Source organism: Zea mays, chromosome 9 (genome assembly GCF_902167145.1).
Source record: "Zea mays cultivar B73 chromosome 9, Zm-B73-REFERENCE-NAM-5.0, whole genome shotgun sequence".
Lineage (NCBI taxonomy): Eukaryota > Viridiplantae > Streptophyta > Magnoliopsida > Poales > Poaceae > Zea > Zea mays.
The window spans coordinates 144,506,716-144,520,549 of NC_050104.1; the positions used below are offsets into that span (position 1 = coordinate 144,506,716).

The following is a 13,834-nucleotide window of genomic DNA, read 5'->3' on the forward strand; positions in this document are numbered from 1 at the left end:
TATTTTTTTCCTCATGTACCAAATTGATATAAATTAAACATATGTAGTACCGGATTATAAACTATTTTATATGTTAACGTTTAGATTCAAATTCTGGGCCCGTCACTTGATGTATGTATGGTCACCACCACGATGTTCTTTTCAATGAAAAAAAAAACTGGCTACCGAAATGGCTGATCGTGATCGTGTACTTTGGTGTTGGCGTTCGGCTGCAGTTTCATGCTGTTGCGGCTGCAGTATGAACGAATTGAATAAGGCAGTTTGTACTCTGTAGTGTAGTAGTTGCAGCCACGCTTTTATTTCTTTTCATCTAATGCTCGTTCAAGACTCGCTGCAAGCATTTGTTGCTAGCTCGTCCCATTTCTGGAATAGATAAAAAAAACAAAATAGATAAATGGGAACGAGCTTCTGAGTTGTGCGTGAGAAAAAAAGGATCACGAGAGGATGAAAACTTGGACCAAAACTTCTGATTTTTAAACGTGGAGGAGAAACGAATCTGTACCTGCGCTCTGGTGTACCCATTGCTGGTCCTCGTCAGATCGTTCCCATCACCACGTTCACGGCAAGGTGTACCATTTGCCAGTAAACATCGCAAAAACAATACACTTTTGTAGGGTGGGGGCGGCCTGTTTCATTCATGGCCGGCTTGCTGTTGCCCCTTGCCGTGGAGGCGTGGCGTGGACGTGGAGTGAGTGGGGATGGATCAGGCCGGTGGCACGCTGCTCGAGAAATAGTCAGCCGGCCAGGGCCACCAACCGCGCGCCTCATGGTCCAATCATGCGCGTCCAAATGTGCATCCTTTCTGGCCGCACGATCGCTAGGATTAACGGCCACAATGCATCCTACGAGAAGCTTCCCTTTCTCCCATCAATCCTCCGGACCTCCGTCCTATAAACCGCCGGGGAGCGTGGCGGCCATTCGACGCAGGCACCCAGACCCAGCAGCTATTGTGGTCGTCCCTCAGCCGCGTCGCACCGCATCGCATTCTACGATTCGAAGCTCTCTCTGCTCGCAGCCATGGCGAAGAATTACCCAACCGTGAGCGCCGAGTACAGCGAGGCCGTCGAGAAGGCCAGGCGCAAGCTCCGCGCCCTCATCGCCGAGAAGAGCTGCGCGCCCCTCATGCTCCGCCTCGCGTAAGCCTTCCCTCCCCCGCGCGCGCATTTCCAGATCTTTGTGGGGGGGGGGGGGGGGGGGGGGGAGCCTTTTCGGTTGCCTGATCTGCAGCTCACGTTTAATCGCGCAGGTGGCACTCCGCGGGGACGTTCGACGTGTCGTCGAGGACCGGCGGTCCCTTCGGTACTATGAAGTGCCCGGCGGAACTGGCTCACGGCGCCAACGCGGGGCTGGACATCGCGGTGCGGCTGCTCGAGCCCATCAAGGAGGAGTTCCCCACCCTCTCCTATGCCGATTTCTACCAGGTCGGCCCCTGATCTCGCATCGATCTGGTTGGATGATTCGATCTGCCCGAATCGATGTGCGTTTTGACCGTGTCCCTTGCTCCCTTTCTCTCTCTGCTCTTCTTTGCAGCTTGCCGGAGTTGTGGCCGTCGAGGTCACCGGTGGGCCTGAGATCCCCTTCCACCCCGGCAGGGAGGTGAGATTTTTCATCCATTTCTCACTATCTTTGGGGTTTAGGCAGGGTTTAAGTTCTTGTTTCGAAATCTCCGAGGGGGTTGGTGTGAAGGTCGTTCAGTGAGATCGTGGTTGTTTACTCCAACTAGCGATAACTCTCATCTGTTTGTTTTTTTGTCATCTGTTTGGGACATATCCATGCAATCAAATCATCCTGAGCATCAAATCTAGATCCAATGTTTTCATATGGAAGGGATTAAATATAAAATAGATACCATTTCAGATGAAAAGGGTTAAATGTAAAATAATCGTCACTGTTGGATTTTGATTGAATAACCAGATCACTTGATTACATGCTTACACCATCATGATTGATTGCACAGGATATGTTTCCGTAGATACCTCCCACAGTCAGCGATAACAATTTATTCCTGACACGTGATTTTATTTCTTCACGTAACCTTTATTTTCCTTTGACATTTTTTTGAGGCTTGTGTCCACACATCTTTCTGGTCTGTGGGTTCATTGTTTCGTGTTGACATGGACACCAGTTTATGTTTTGATTATATTGTAGTTATAGATATTATCTTTGAATGGTGGGCATTATGCTGCAAAAGCAATTTAGCGGTTTAATCTGATGTTCATCAATATTTGAGATGCAGTTTCCTTGTTGGTACTCATTAATTCCTCGTCTCTTGAAGACGTGATAGGAAAGTCACATCAGTAACTTTATTGCTTGTTTCATACTTTTTAGTATGGGAAAGGATGCCACTAATAACTAGGTATCAAAATTATGTTGTTAGAAGCTGTCTCTAACATTATGGTTCCATCTGTATTGGTTTGCAATTCGAGAGTATTCATATAACCTTTTGCAAATTAATGTTGAAATGCTGGATTTATCACGGATATGGAAAATTAATCTGTTGTTTTGTCATTTTGTATTGTTCTACATCCAACTTTTTTTATTGCTTTGAATGATGATATATTCAATTATTTTGCAATACTGTTTAATTCTTGTCATCTTGTGTATATATTATGTTGAGTTGGTAGGTCATGTGATGAGGTATAATATAATTGTGCCCTTATCCTGTTATACATTTATATGTTGGCCAATACAATACCATATCTTAGGTCTTTGTATCTTTATTGGGGAGGTCCACTTCTCTTCTTGGATGCACTGAACATTCCAGAGTATGCTATTGGGTATGAGTTGTATGGTTGAGTCGAGGCTTTTCATGCCGTCTAGATGATGAGGTGCATGATGTAGATTATGCACACGTATAGTTCCAGTTGATATGTTGTCAAATTATACACACATAGACCATAAACTTTCTGCATGGTGTCCAGAGCTGATAATATTTTCCCTTGATTTGTTGTTACTATGTGTTGGGTGACAATTAGTTAACCTTTGGTGATAAAGTTGCTCGATTCTATCTCTTCTCTTTTCTAATAACTATAGAGAAACATGACTGAGAAGGGTAGACCTTTGCAGTGGTGAGAACTGAGTCAGGGGAAGGCTTGCTCGGTTTATCCCTTCCGCACCCTACTCATGTGGGAGTCTACTGCACTGGATCTTTTCTTTTTATAGACATGACTGAGTGATGATGTTATTTGTTCCATGCCTTTTTCGTCATCAGTATTTATATCTTTCCTTGTCTTTTTCAGGACAAGCCTCAGCCGCCACCTGAGGGCCGTCTTCCTGATGCCACCAAGGGTAGATTTCTAATCTTTACTAGATTGGCATGAATGCTGAGTTAATGGGTTACATTGACCTTGCATCTTTTTTTAAGTGTTTCAAAGATGTTGTTTTGGCATCCCTGTACCCAGCTTGCTTTGGGTAACAGTGGTTCCTTGTAGCCAAGGCACCGCATAGGCGGCCAGACCAAACACTCGTTTTCATGTCACTTCTATTGACACGAGGACTGGCACTTGCTGCTTGCTTTTTTTTAACCAGGTTCTGACCACCTGAGGCAAGTCTTTGGCAAGCAGATGGGTTTGAGTGATCAGGACATTGTTGCCCTCTCTGGTGGCCACACCTTGGTTTGTTGCTGTCCACTCATGTTTGCTTCAGGAATTTAATGTGTATGCCTGTACTGATTTAGTTTTCTTTGAGGTTTTATTAGGGAAGGTGCCACAAAGAGCGGTCTGGTTTTGAGGGGGCCTGGACTACGAACCCTTTGGTCTTTGACAACTCTTACTTCAAGTGAGTGTATGTCTTGTTTACTATTGAAAAGCAACTGCATTTAGTTAAGAAATACTTAAAATTTGTTTACCTTTGTTATGTCATTACTGGGCAGCTGAATGCTGTGCTAGAAATTAACAGCCATCCCATATATCCTACTATTCCCATATTTTCATAGGGAACTTCTGAGTGGCGACAAGGAGGGCCTTCTTCAGCTCCCAAGTGACAAAGCCCTGCTGAGCGACCCTGTCTTCCGCCCTCTTGTGGAGAAATATGCTGCAGTATGTCCTTGGTCATTATTATCCAGGGTATGGAGATTCATAGGGAGGCAAGTACTGATTATCGTGTGCTCTGTAGGATGAGAAGGCATTCTTTGATGACTACAAAGAGGCCCACCTCAAGCTCTCCGAACTGGGGTGAGTAACCATTGGTTGCACAATGTGTGATTGGTCAGTGGAACAAATCTGATCGTTTACTCTTCTGGGGTGCAGGTATGCTGATGCTTAAATGGTCCATATCCTGGAGCGGGACACAAACTGCTGCCTGTATGGACTCGTGCGATTCAGGGTGAACCATCAGATTGTCTAGTGTCTTCTTTGTAATAAATTTATCTGTTCTTGGTACTTTGTCTATGGTTGAATCGGAACCCATTTTCCGTTTGCCTAGATTCTTAATTTCTGGTGCTGTATCCAGCTGAAACTAGTAGATCTATGATCTTGTGGCTGCAGCATGTTCTTGTCACTTTTATCTGGTCTCCGTTGGTTCGGTTCACAGGTTGTGTGCTTTAAAAGGCTGTGCTTAAGTCCTGCAATTCGAGTCCACCAAACTGTAGGGTGCAAGTCGAGATTTTATTAGTGATGCAAGTTGCTGGTATTGGTGCATTATCGGGCTAATACGCTTGCGTTGCCTTCTGATTTTATAAGTGATGTAAATTGCTGGTTTTAACGTGCATTACCTGGTGGGCTGGTTCTATAACTGATGCAAATTCCTGGTTTTAACTTGGTGCATTAATGGTGCGTTTGGCAAGCAGGATCTGCTGTCATGCATTTGTGGCGCACCCGTTTCAAGCGTGAAACGTTCAACACTTCTACTTGTCAAAAGTCGTGCCTAAAACAATCTGCTTGTTACGTTTTCTCGATTTCTGCTTGTAGGGTTGCAATGGCCAGACGCTAGTTTTGCAGTGATTCTGGTTTTCAATTTCTGAAATATGAATTATTGCTCTAATCCATTTGTTACATAGGCTTTTACCCAAAAAAAAACAAGACGGTATGACTATATATACGTGGAGGCTCTTCATCAGGGAAACTCTACATTATAATTCAAGTGACATTATCTTTTAAGTTGACTTTAAAAGTTCAAACATGTATCCTACAAGTATTCCATGCTTGCATGCAAGACAGAGATCACTCTACAAATTGGTATGTTTAAGACTAACATATTTTAAAATCTTATCATGTGTAAGCATGAGTGATCACTTACATATCATATAAAATCATATCAAGACCAATTGGATCTCTACATGTGGTATTTTTAAATCTATATCATTGTGTTGTCTTTCACCCGGTTTCTTTTATATGCTTTCTGTCAGCGTTATGTAGATCAAACTCTCTATGTGCGCTAATTTATTCGGTATACGTAGGGGGCTTAGTCTATGTAATGTGAGTCAAATTTTATGATCAATTCCATTCCACATATAAAAGGAGCATAAAATTTGGCTCTCCCTTGTGTTACTAAGAGCAAATCCACTAGCTCTCTAAAAAAGAGCTTACTAAAATCATGTTTAGCAAGTTGCTAAATAGCTATAGGGAGTAAAAAAGTAGCTTAGTCTCTAATAGTTGTTCATATTTAGCTTAGTCTCTAAATAGCTATCTAGAGTAAAAAATAGCTTAGTCTCTAAATAGCTTTGGTAGCTCTGCCCCTATCAGATCTAGCTAACAACAGGGTTGGAGCAGAGGATGTCGATGGTGGAGGAGACAAGGCCGATCGGCACGATCTATGGAGAGCGCTGGTTCGGTGGCGCAATCTATGAGGCAATAGTGGTCCGACGTTGAAGAAGAAACTTGTGTCACATGCGTTGGACCTAGATACCTCACTATGCTAGAAAATGGAAAAAGAGCTTGTGGTACCTTGCTACCTCTCTATGTGGGAAAGGGAAAAAATAACAACGTGAGTGTTAAAAATTGGCGTCAACTACATTTACGGAGCGTTTGGATCCCTTCATTTTAAAGGAATTGTAATTCACTCAATAAAGTAACTTATTTAGTTTGGAATTCGACATTCCACCACTTTCCAAAGTTTAGGTATAAGTCTATCTCAAATTCATGGGGTAGAGGATGAGAAATGATTTTATGCATTAGTAGAATTTGTTTGTACTCTATAACTTACATAGCACTCTTTGTCTCACTCCTCTATAGTAAAAATATAGCACATAAATATTTTCGACATCTTGCTAATAATAGTATACAAATATATTTTGTATAAAACCAAATTAGCTTAATTGGTATAAGCCTAAATTACTATTATTAGAATGGAATTCAATTTCAATGATCCAAACGGGACGTTAGGGAGTTCCTATCAAATTGCCAAATGTGGAGAGTAAATAGGGTTGTCGATATTTCGTATCTCGCTCCGATAAGTAAAATTATTGTGCGTGTTCCGGGCTCCAGAGGGTCTGCGCGGAGTGCGCGAGATCTATACTGGTTCGGGCAGAACGTCTCGGCCTTCAGTGGCTTACGTTACTGACACCATTGATGATCAAACTCGTGGTAGACAATCAAGAGAGGTTATTAGATTAGATGCACCATGAAATATTTTTTTTGCATCTATTCGATATTGTATTGTTGTAGATATATTGACTTATTTTCTATAAGTTCGATTAAATATAGACAAATTAAACTAGCTTAGATTAAAATTTAAAGGACCTATGGTTCGGAACTGACGAGTAGTTCGTCCGTGTTATTAGATTACTGCTTGCAAAAGTTAGCTGCGTGGCGAATATGAACAACTGCATGAGAAGAGAAGCTGCTATAACTTTGGCAGACAAAACTGTGATTCTGTATGCCCGAGGAACATGTGACCCACCAGTCACCAGATGAGTCCAAAGCATTTTATTCTTGGTACAGCTCATTACACGAACACCTGAAACCTGCAGCAGACTACACAGCCTGAAACCTGCGAGCGCGAACGTCAACGAACAAACAAATGCAACGTTCAGTCTAATAACACCGGCGGCCGGCTCGATCTTCTATTTACAAACCACGTACGAGGAATCATACATACGTATAATTAAGATGTGTGTCCGAACTAGCTAGCTAGCTAGTATCGGAAGTTGGGGTTGAGTTCGATGGCCTCGTTGAATATCAGCTGCTTCATTTGGTCTTCCGTCAGAGCCTGCTGCTCGAAGTCGAACGAGAACGGGTCCGTGCAGATGGGCTCGTCGGCGACGTCGTGTAGCCGTTCCAGGTACGGGTGCTCCAGCGCCTCTTCCACTGCACGGCACCGGCACAACAGAGTTTATTTAGTGTAATGAAGGTATGATCAATCACTCGTCGTGAACTTGTAGAGCAATAAGTATAATGAAGGTATAATCCAAGTCCTGGATATTCTAATGTTTAAGATCATGTATAGATAGATAGCTGCCTGCCAATGCCAGTGTTGCCAGTGGAGGAATCTAATATTTAGGGCTAGTTTGGCATCCTATCTTTTCAAGGAATTTCTATTTTCTAAAGAAAAATTAGTTTTTTTTTATTTTAAAAATAGTGTTACCAAACTAGCCCTTAAGACTATGTATCGATAGTTTTTTTTCTATCTTAAAACATGTTTATTTTCTATGCACATAGCCCCGTCATCGTCATTTCGGCAAAAGCGATATGGAGGACAGGAGGAGGATACAAAGCCGAGGATGGGTCAAAGCAGCAGCACCCAAAGTACTGTAATGTAAACGTAGAAGGTAGTAACATCAAGGCATTAATTTGGATGCAAATGGAGAAAGCTCCCGCAGACCACAGCGTGCACAACTTTGATGAGCTGGATGCACAATATTAGAATTGGGAAACGCAGGAGGAGAAAGAAACAAGCAGTTAATAGCCTATTAGCTAGAGATATTAGATGTCTCTACCTAAAAACAGCTAATAGCCTATATCTCCAACTAATTTTAAACAGCAGCTAACTAGAATCACAGAACTGACGCCCTGTTTTCTGTTATGGTCTCTAACTCTGAATGAATTCAACGAAGAGGAGAGGACTACCAAATCGTTCCGTTTTGTTGGCGCGTGAAAGTTTCTAGTTCAGACAAAGAAGATTGCATATGCTCCTGAGTCCTTACCAGGCCAGTCCAACACCCAAAATTGCGCGGACAAACCAAACGCATGCCCCCCCCTCTCTCTCTGGAAATGCGACATGTTGTCAGCTGCGTTGCCTTGCCTACATACTACGCACTATACACTGCATCGCGAGTGCATGCCCCCACATGCTAGTACCACAGTGACTACCGACGCCAACTAAAGAACACGTGCGGCGGAGTTCAGGATTCAGCAGCCACCCAGTTGCAAGTTGCACATGGAGAGAAGAAGCTAGGGAGGAAAAAGAACAGGCTAAGCTGTAGTAGGCCCGCGCCGACTGACCTGTGATCCTCTGCAGCGGGTTGAAGGTGAGCATCCGCTCGATGAGGTCCAGCGCGACGGGCTGCATCCGCGGGAACAGGCTGACGAACGGCCGGCGCGGGAACTGCGGGAGGTGGCGCATGTACTTCCGCGCGTCCTCGTTCCGGATGAACCCGAGCTCATCGTCCGTGGGCGTCCCGATCACCTGCCGCGTGCCGGCGATGTTCATCAGCAGCAGCAGAAGAAGAAGGAATTGAATTATAGGAAGGATGTGGTGCGTGCGTCGTGCTCGTGCCTCGGTTATGAGGCGCATCTGGTGCATGTGGTCGCGTCCGGGGAAGAGCGGCTGGCGGTTGATGAGCTCCATGAAGATGCAGCCGACGGACCAGACGTCGATGGCCGCCGAGTAGTCGGTGGAGTTGAGCAGCAGCTCGGGCGCGCGGTACCAGCGCGTGACCACGTACTCCGTCATCATGTCGCTCTCGGAGGACGGGCGCGCCAGCCCGAAGTCGCAGATCTTGAGGTCGCAGTTGGCGTTCACCAGCAGGTTGCTGGGCTTGAGGTCGCGGTGGATCACGTTGGCGGAGTGGATGTACTTGAGCCCGCGGAGGATCTGGTACATGAAGTACTGGGAGTGCTCCTCCGAGAGCTCCTGGTTGGACCGGATGATGTGGTGCAGGTCCGTGTCCATCAGCTCCGTCCCGATGTACACGTCGTTGAACGCCTGCGGGACGGGCGGCGGGATCACGTCCCTGATGCCGATGATCTGTTTTAATTGTTGGTCCAAATCGGAGCAGCAGCAATCGGCGTCAGATCATCCAACAACTATTTTATATAGATATGCTCTGTTTTGACATACGTTCTCGTGGTCGAGGTGCCTCAGCAGCTTGATCTCCCGGAGCGTGCGCTTGGCGTCCATGTGGTTGTCGAAGGCGTTGGCGATCTTCTTGATGGCCACCATCTCCTTCGTCTCGGAGTTCATCACCGAGCTGCGCGCGTCCGTCCGTAGCACAGTACAGATCATTATTTTCTTCTTCTTCTTCAGAACTATAATCAACTGCTATCTATATATTACGCGCTGTGCAGGATCAAATTAAGAGCCTATCGGTACGGTGGTCCAGGTCCAACCAATCAATCCATGCCCATCCATCATCCCTATGAACGAATAGCTAGTAAAAAAAAAACCCTAACACCTGGCAACCATCTGCTGCAGTTCGCGAGAAAAATCAGCCACACGGCGGCCCAAGCAGCCGAGAGCCTGCAGTTCGCGAGAACGTACCAGACGATCCCGTAGGCGCCGCGGCCGATGGGCATGATGGGGGGCTGGTACTTGTGCGTGATCTCGAACAGGTTGCCGAAGATGTTGTACTGCAGGAACCGGCCGCCGTGCGTCACCGTCTGCCGGAACTCGGCGACCGGAGCTCCGTCCACGCCTCCTCCGCTCATCTTCTTCCTCGGGGCGGCCCTGGCTGTGGCTGCCTTATTATTTCCCCTCGGCGAGGAAGGGGAAGACCGGCGGCTCACTCACAAGGTCAGCAGCAAGCAGAACAGGCAAATTAATTGACTCCTATCTTTCTCCCCTCGCGACCGATTCGTCAAAAGAGGAAGCGCAGGCGTGGGATTTATAAAAGAAGGTGGGGACTGGGGGACGGGCGGGCGGCGGCTGCAGCTGAACTGCTGAAGCAGGCCTCGATCGCTCTGCTCTGCCCACGACTCCGGCTGAGGAAGGTAGCGAGAAAGTGAGCGGGACGGCCACTGTTGCTAGTCGGCTGCGGACGGCGCTCTGAATCTGATGGAAGGGAAGCTGTTCGGATCCGACGGCGGGCAGGGCTCTTCAACGGTCAAACGAGGACACGCACCCACCAGATCGGATAACGGACGTCGCACGCGGTTGGGCTGGTGAGTGGAGGAGGAGGAGGCAGGGGTGCCCTGCTGCGATGGTGGGCCACCGTGTCAGGGTCTCAGCGTTCGGCGGGAGGAATTGGCAATTGGCCGATAGCCGCCGACGCGTTGATTTTGCTGGCGCCGGCGCCGGATTGGACGGGGACGCGTCAGGGAATGACGTCCGGTCTGCGGCGCTTGGGCGTTGGGCCATGGCTGATGATGCGGTCTGCGTGCGTGGCTGGCCGTGCCTGCCGCGGTGGCTTTTGACCGCCCGTGTCGTCGTCCTCAGTGGCTCAGTGGCAACGTGTGGAAAGCCGAGTCCCGACTCCCGACTCCAAGCTATGGCCTATTATAGGTTGTTGACATCGGCCGCGGTCCGGAGGTAAGTGCTAAACTTCAGCAGTGAGAAGGCTCAAGTGTAACTTGACTTAGTAGTGTGGTGTGATCACGTGGTGTATCTTCTTCCGGCTGCTCTCTCAAAAAGAAAACTATACAACAAGGATTTCAAGATGTCCGGTACAGCCCCAATGTTCCCGAATGCCTCCTGCAGGCAGATTTGGGACGGTCCCGGCGTCTCTAAACAGATCCGACACATTCAATATATATGCTCAAGATTTGTTTAACGAATCCAGTTTCACTATTGGTCGACAAGCACAAGCACTGGCCCCTGCAAAAGACAAGGTCGATGCTTGGCGGCTCGATGCAGAACTGAAACTAGTTTCCAGTGCAAGTGCCCATTCTTTTCTTTTTCTTTTTTGTCAGGAAAATATCCTAATGGATGAGGATTGAGGAACCCCTAATAACAAACTGATGTGTACTGCTAGCAGTACAGTGTTGCCCCGGGCGATTGGAACAAGGGAGGGCTTAAGAAACCGATGCCATGAATGATTGCGAAGCCCAACTTTCTATTGTTCCCGCGTGATACGCGAGCTGAGCAAAGTATCTCCGGATTCCTATTTATTTTGCACGTCTCCATCTTTCTGTGTGGGAGAGACAGATTGCTGAAGTTACGGCCATCCTATCTATGGTTTCGCAATTTTCTTTTGGCGGCGAGTATCATTCCGTACGGTTCTCAGATCAAGACGTGGGGCCGTCACTAGGCTCGACGAGCTGATGGGAGTCAGAGAGAGATAGGCCATTGTTTGTGTTACAAAATATTGTATTTTGTGATCAATTCAAGGAGTGCGACAGATAATTCCCAAGGGACACCCTCTTGAGAACGCACCCCTTCACCCGTATATAAACAGAGTTCTCGCTGCAATAAAGATATACGACTGTCATTTGTCATTCTCTCGCTTCTCGTTTTTCACTGCGCTTCAACACGTTATCAGCACGACTCGCGAGATCAGAGAAACAAATCAGAGAAAAAAAAGAGGAACAAGTTGCCGCTAGCAAGATGGAAAGGAGTGGCTTCGATGTCCAGAAACAGTACGTGCGAAGTATCCAATTCCTTTTTGACTTCTACAAAATACGTTGTAGCACTGATGATGTATGTGTAGTGCTGCTTGTGGCCTCTGCGCCCACGCTCGGTCGCCGTGCCGACGACGCACACAGTGGGACCCATGCCAGTGCCATGGTGCTGGGGCTGTGTGCCCGCCCGCGCGAATAGGAGCCTGCGCCCGCGCTGTGCCGTGCCATCGGGGGCCTGCCCGCGTGCGCCGAGCAGCCAGGGCCGCCGGGACCAAGTGCTCATGCGCCGGGGCAGGCCGCAGCTCGCCGGGCAGCCGCGCGCCATGGCCGGGCCGCCGCGCCCGCGCCTCGGCCGGGCAGCCGCACACGCCGTGTGCCATGGCAGGCCGCCGCGCCTGCGCTGCCGGGGTGCCCTGCACGCGCTACGCCGAGGCCGCCGTCTGGGGGCCTACGCGCTGCTTGGCCCGCGCCCGCGACGCACCGGTGGGGCTCGGCCGCCTCGCCGGGATGGCCGCGACTAAGGCTGCGCTCGCCAGAGACGGGGGTCACCAACCGCCAGGGCCGCGCCCACGACGCGAGCCGCCGGGGCCAGTGCCGTCGTGCCCACGCGCCGAGGTTGGGGCTGGGGCCGCGTGCCCGCGCCACCAGAGGGCCGCACCATGGCACCGACGTCGGGGCCGCGCACCCGCTCAGTGGCCGCATAGGTCGTGCCCACGTGTTCGCGCTGTTGAGACCGCGCCGAGCCGCCGCGAAGCCCGTACCTGGGCATCGCGCCCTGCCTGCTGCACCAGGACGGCCGGCCGCCGCCAGGAGATGGAGTGGTTGCAACCCTAACTGCCAGCACTCCTCTAGATGTCTGGGTCGTCTAGTGGGCCGGTTGAGGAGGTTGCCTAGCCAACTGCCTGGCTGGAATCGGCCTGAATGGGCTACCTGCGGTTGGGCTGAATCCTTTACCATTTTTTCTGATTTTCTGCAATTATAATCAGACGAACATTGTGTTCATTTAAATTACTGTTTTCAACAGTGTTGAGTATCTAAATTTAAATATTTAGATTGCTTATTATATATGTAATTGTACATACTTGTCTGTTTTTAGTATAAAAAATGCAGACTTGTTAGTGAATTATATTTTTTTTACATTTATAATTCACATATTTTCGACTTACTTATGTTTTTGCATTCTTTTATGTTTGCATGAATAACATAGCACTTTAATAAGTCGAAACTGCATGGTATACATGCAAAATAAGGTTACAGTTTTTGGGTAAAAGCATAGGGTGATGGAGTCCTAAGCAATGACTGCACTAAATTCTTTATAGAATTTAGTAGCCTAGAGACCGTGCTTTAGGCCACATTTGAAATGTCTATCACTATGAGGTCTACATCTTTCGAGATGATTACCTATACGTGCTACCCAAAAAGATCACGGACCATGAAGGCGTCGAGGGCTATGGAGCCAGGCTGGACGCTGCAGTCATGGTGACTGCTAAAAGAATTCTTTTAATTAAGTACTACTTAATTAAATGATGAATTCTTGCAAAATATGATACATATCTTGAACTTGGGATATTTCAACACATGATGGAGATCTAGGCTTTGGCTGCAATAACTTCTTGGAATTTATTTGCCCTGAGACCAAGCTTTTAGACAGCAAAATGTTATTTGCCCATCAGTAAGAGGTCTACATCTTATGGTGATGATGATTACCTATGTGTTCTCCCAAGTAGATATGTTGGAGATGTGATGTTGGTTATTCACCTTTATGGTGATTTCCATTTTATTTTTGAAATTTTGGTCAAGTACAGGGTAGTGGAGTCCTAAGCATTGGCTGCGGTATGTTCCTTGAATATATCAGCCCAGAGACCATGCTTTCAGGCAGCAAAAGTTTTGCCCACTACTGGGAGATCTACTCCATTGTTTCATTAAATGGAGATTATCTACGTTGTGTACACCATTTTTCAAAAATCTTTGGTACACTTTATGTGATACCTGGAATTCTCCAACATATATAGATATGATATATTTTGCGGCAAAGTTGCAACAGCAAACGAAAATGGTTAAGCCATTTGGAGGATAATTATTTAATAGAGTTTGATGAACTCGCCTAATGGGCTTAATTATCCTCAATGTTCATTAGATATGTTCATTTCATTTTTGCATTAAAGGGAATTCACTTCTTCACT

At 47.2% G+C, this 13,834-nt stretch overlaps 3 protein-coding genes across 6 annotated transcripts; 2 read left to right on the forward strand and 1 right to left on the reverse strand.

The window, feature by feature from the left end:
* Positions 1-930: 930 nt before the first annotated feature.
* LOC103639279 (L-ascorbate peroxidase 1, cytosolic) lies at positions 931-4,707 on the forward strand. Its single transcript, NM_001370758.1, has 9 exons — positions 931-1,136; positions 1,247-1,421; positions 1,531-1,596; positions 3,240-3,288; positions 3,529-3,614; positions 3,698-3,777; positions 3,935-4,037; positions 4,114-4,172; positions 4,248-4,707. Exons 1-9 carry the CDS (start codon positions 1,018-1,020, stop codon positions 4,261-4,263), a joined length of 753 nt encoding a protein of 250 aa, NP_001357687.1. The 5' UTR covers positions 931-1,017; the 3' UTR covers positions 4,264-4,707.
* Positions 4,708-6,765: 2,058 nt separating this feature from the next.
* LOC103639280 (uncharacterized) lies at positions 6,766-10,165 on the reverse strand. 4 transcript variants are annotated; one of them, XM_008662038.3, is made up of 6 exons: positions 9,637-10,142; positions 9,217-9,346; positions 8,653-9,123; positions 8,379-8,562; positions 7,036-7,244; positions 6,766-6,927 (listed from the first exon to the last, which is right to left on the reverse strand). In XM_008662038.3, exons 1-5 carry the CDS (start codon positions 9,801-9,803, stop codon positions 7,072-7,074), a joined length of 1,125 nt encoding a protein of 374 aa, XP_008660260.1. In that variant the 5' UTR covers positions 9,804-10,142; the 3' UTR covers positions 6,766-6,927; positions 7,036-7,071. The 4 variants fall into 4 exon arrangements, with proteins under 4 accessions (XP_008660260.1, XP_008660259.1, XP_008660261.1 ...); NM_001301617.1 differs by having other exon boundaries at positions 6,850-6,927; positions 7,032-7,244; positions 9,637-9,941; XM_008662037.3 differs by having other exon boundaries at positions 6,768-7,244; positions 9,637-10,165.
* Positions 10,166-10,294: 129 nt separating this feature from the next.
* LOC103640360 (translation initiation factor IF-2) lies at positions 10,295-12,788 on the forward strand. The gene is made up of 2 exons (XM_008662957.2): positions 10,295-10,540; positions 11,851-12,788. Exons 1-2 carry the CDS (start codon positions 10,295-10,297, stop codon positions 12,631-12,633), a joined length of 1,029 nt encoding a protein of 342 aa, XP_008661179.1. The 3' UTR covers positions 12,634-12,788.
* The last annotated feature ends 1,046 nt before the right edge of the window (positions 12,789-13,834 follow it).

Coding starts and splice junctions, on each gene's coding strand:
- LOC103639280 (XM_008662038.3), bottom strand. CDS start 9,803: ATGAGCGGAGGAGGCGTGGACGGAGCTCCGGTCGCCGAGTTCCGGCAG. Junction 9,347..9,636: donor GGCGCCTACGGGATCGTCTG/GTACGTTCTCGC, acceptor GGACGCGCGCAG/CTCGGTGATGAACTCCGAGA. Junction 7,245..8,378: donor CCCGCTGCAGAGGATCACAG/GTCAGTCGGCGC, acceptor GGTGCCGTGCAG/TGGAAGAGGCGCTGGAGCAC.
- LOC103640360 (XM_008662957.2), top strand. CDS start 10,295: ATGGTGGGCCACCGTGTCAGGGTCTCAGCGTTCGGCGGGAGGAATTGG. Junction 10,541..11,850: donor TCGTCCTCAGTGGCTCAGTG/GCAACGTGTGGA, acceptor CCGCGCGAATAG/GAGCCTGCGCCCGCGCTGTG.
- LOC103639279 (NM_001370758.1), top strand. CDS start 1,018: ATGGCGAAGAATTACCCAACCGTGAGCGCCGAGTACAGCGAGGCCGTC. Junction 1,137..1,246: donor CCCCTCATGCTCCGCCTCGC/GTAAGCCTTCCC, acceptor TTAATCGCGCAG/GTGGCACTCCGCGGGGACGT. Junction 3,289..3,528: donor TCTTCCTGATGCCACCAAGG/GTAGATTTCTAA, acceptor TTTTTTAACCAG/GTTCTGACCACCTGAGGCAA.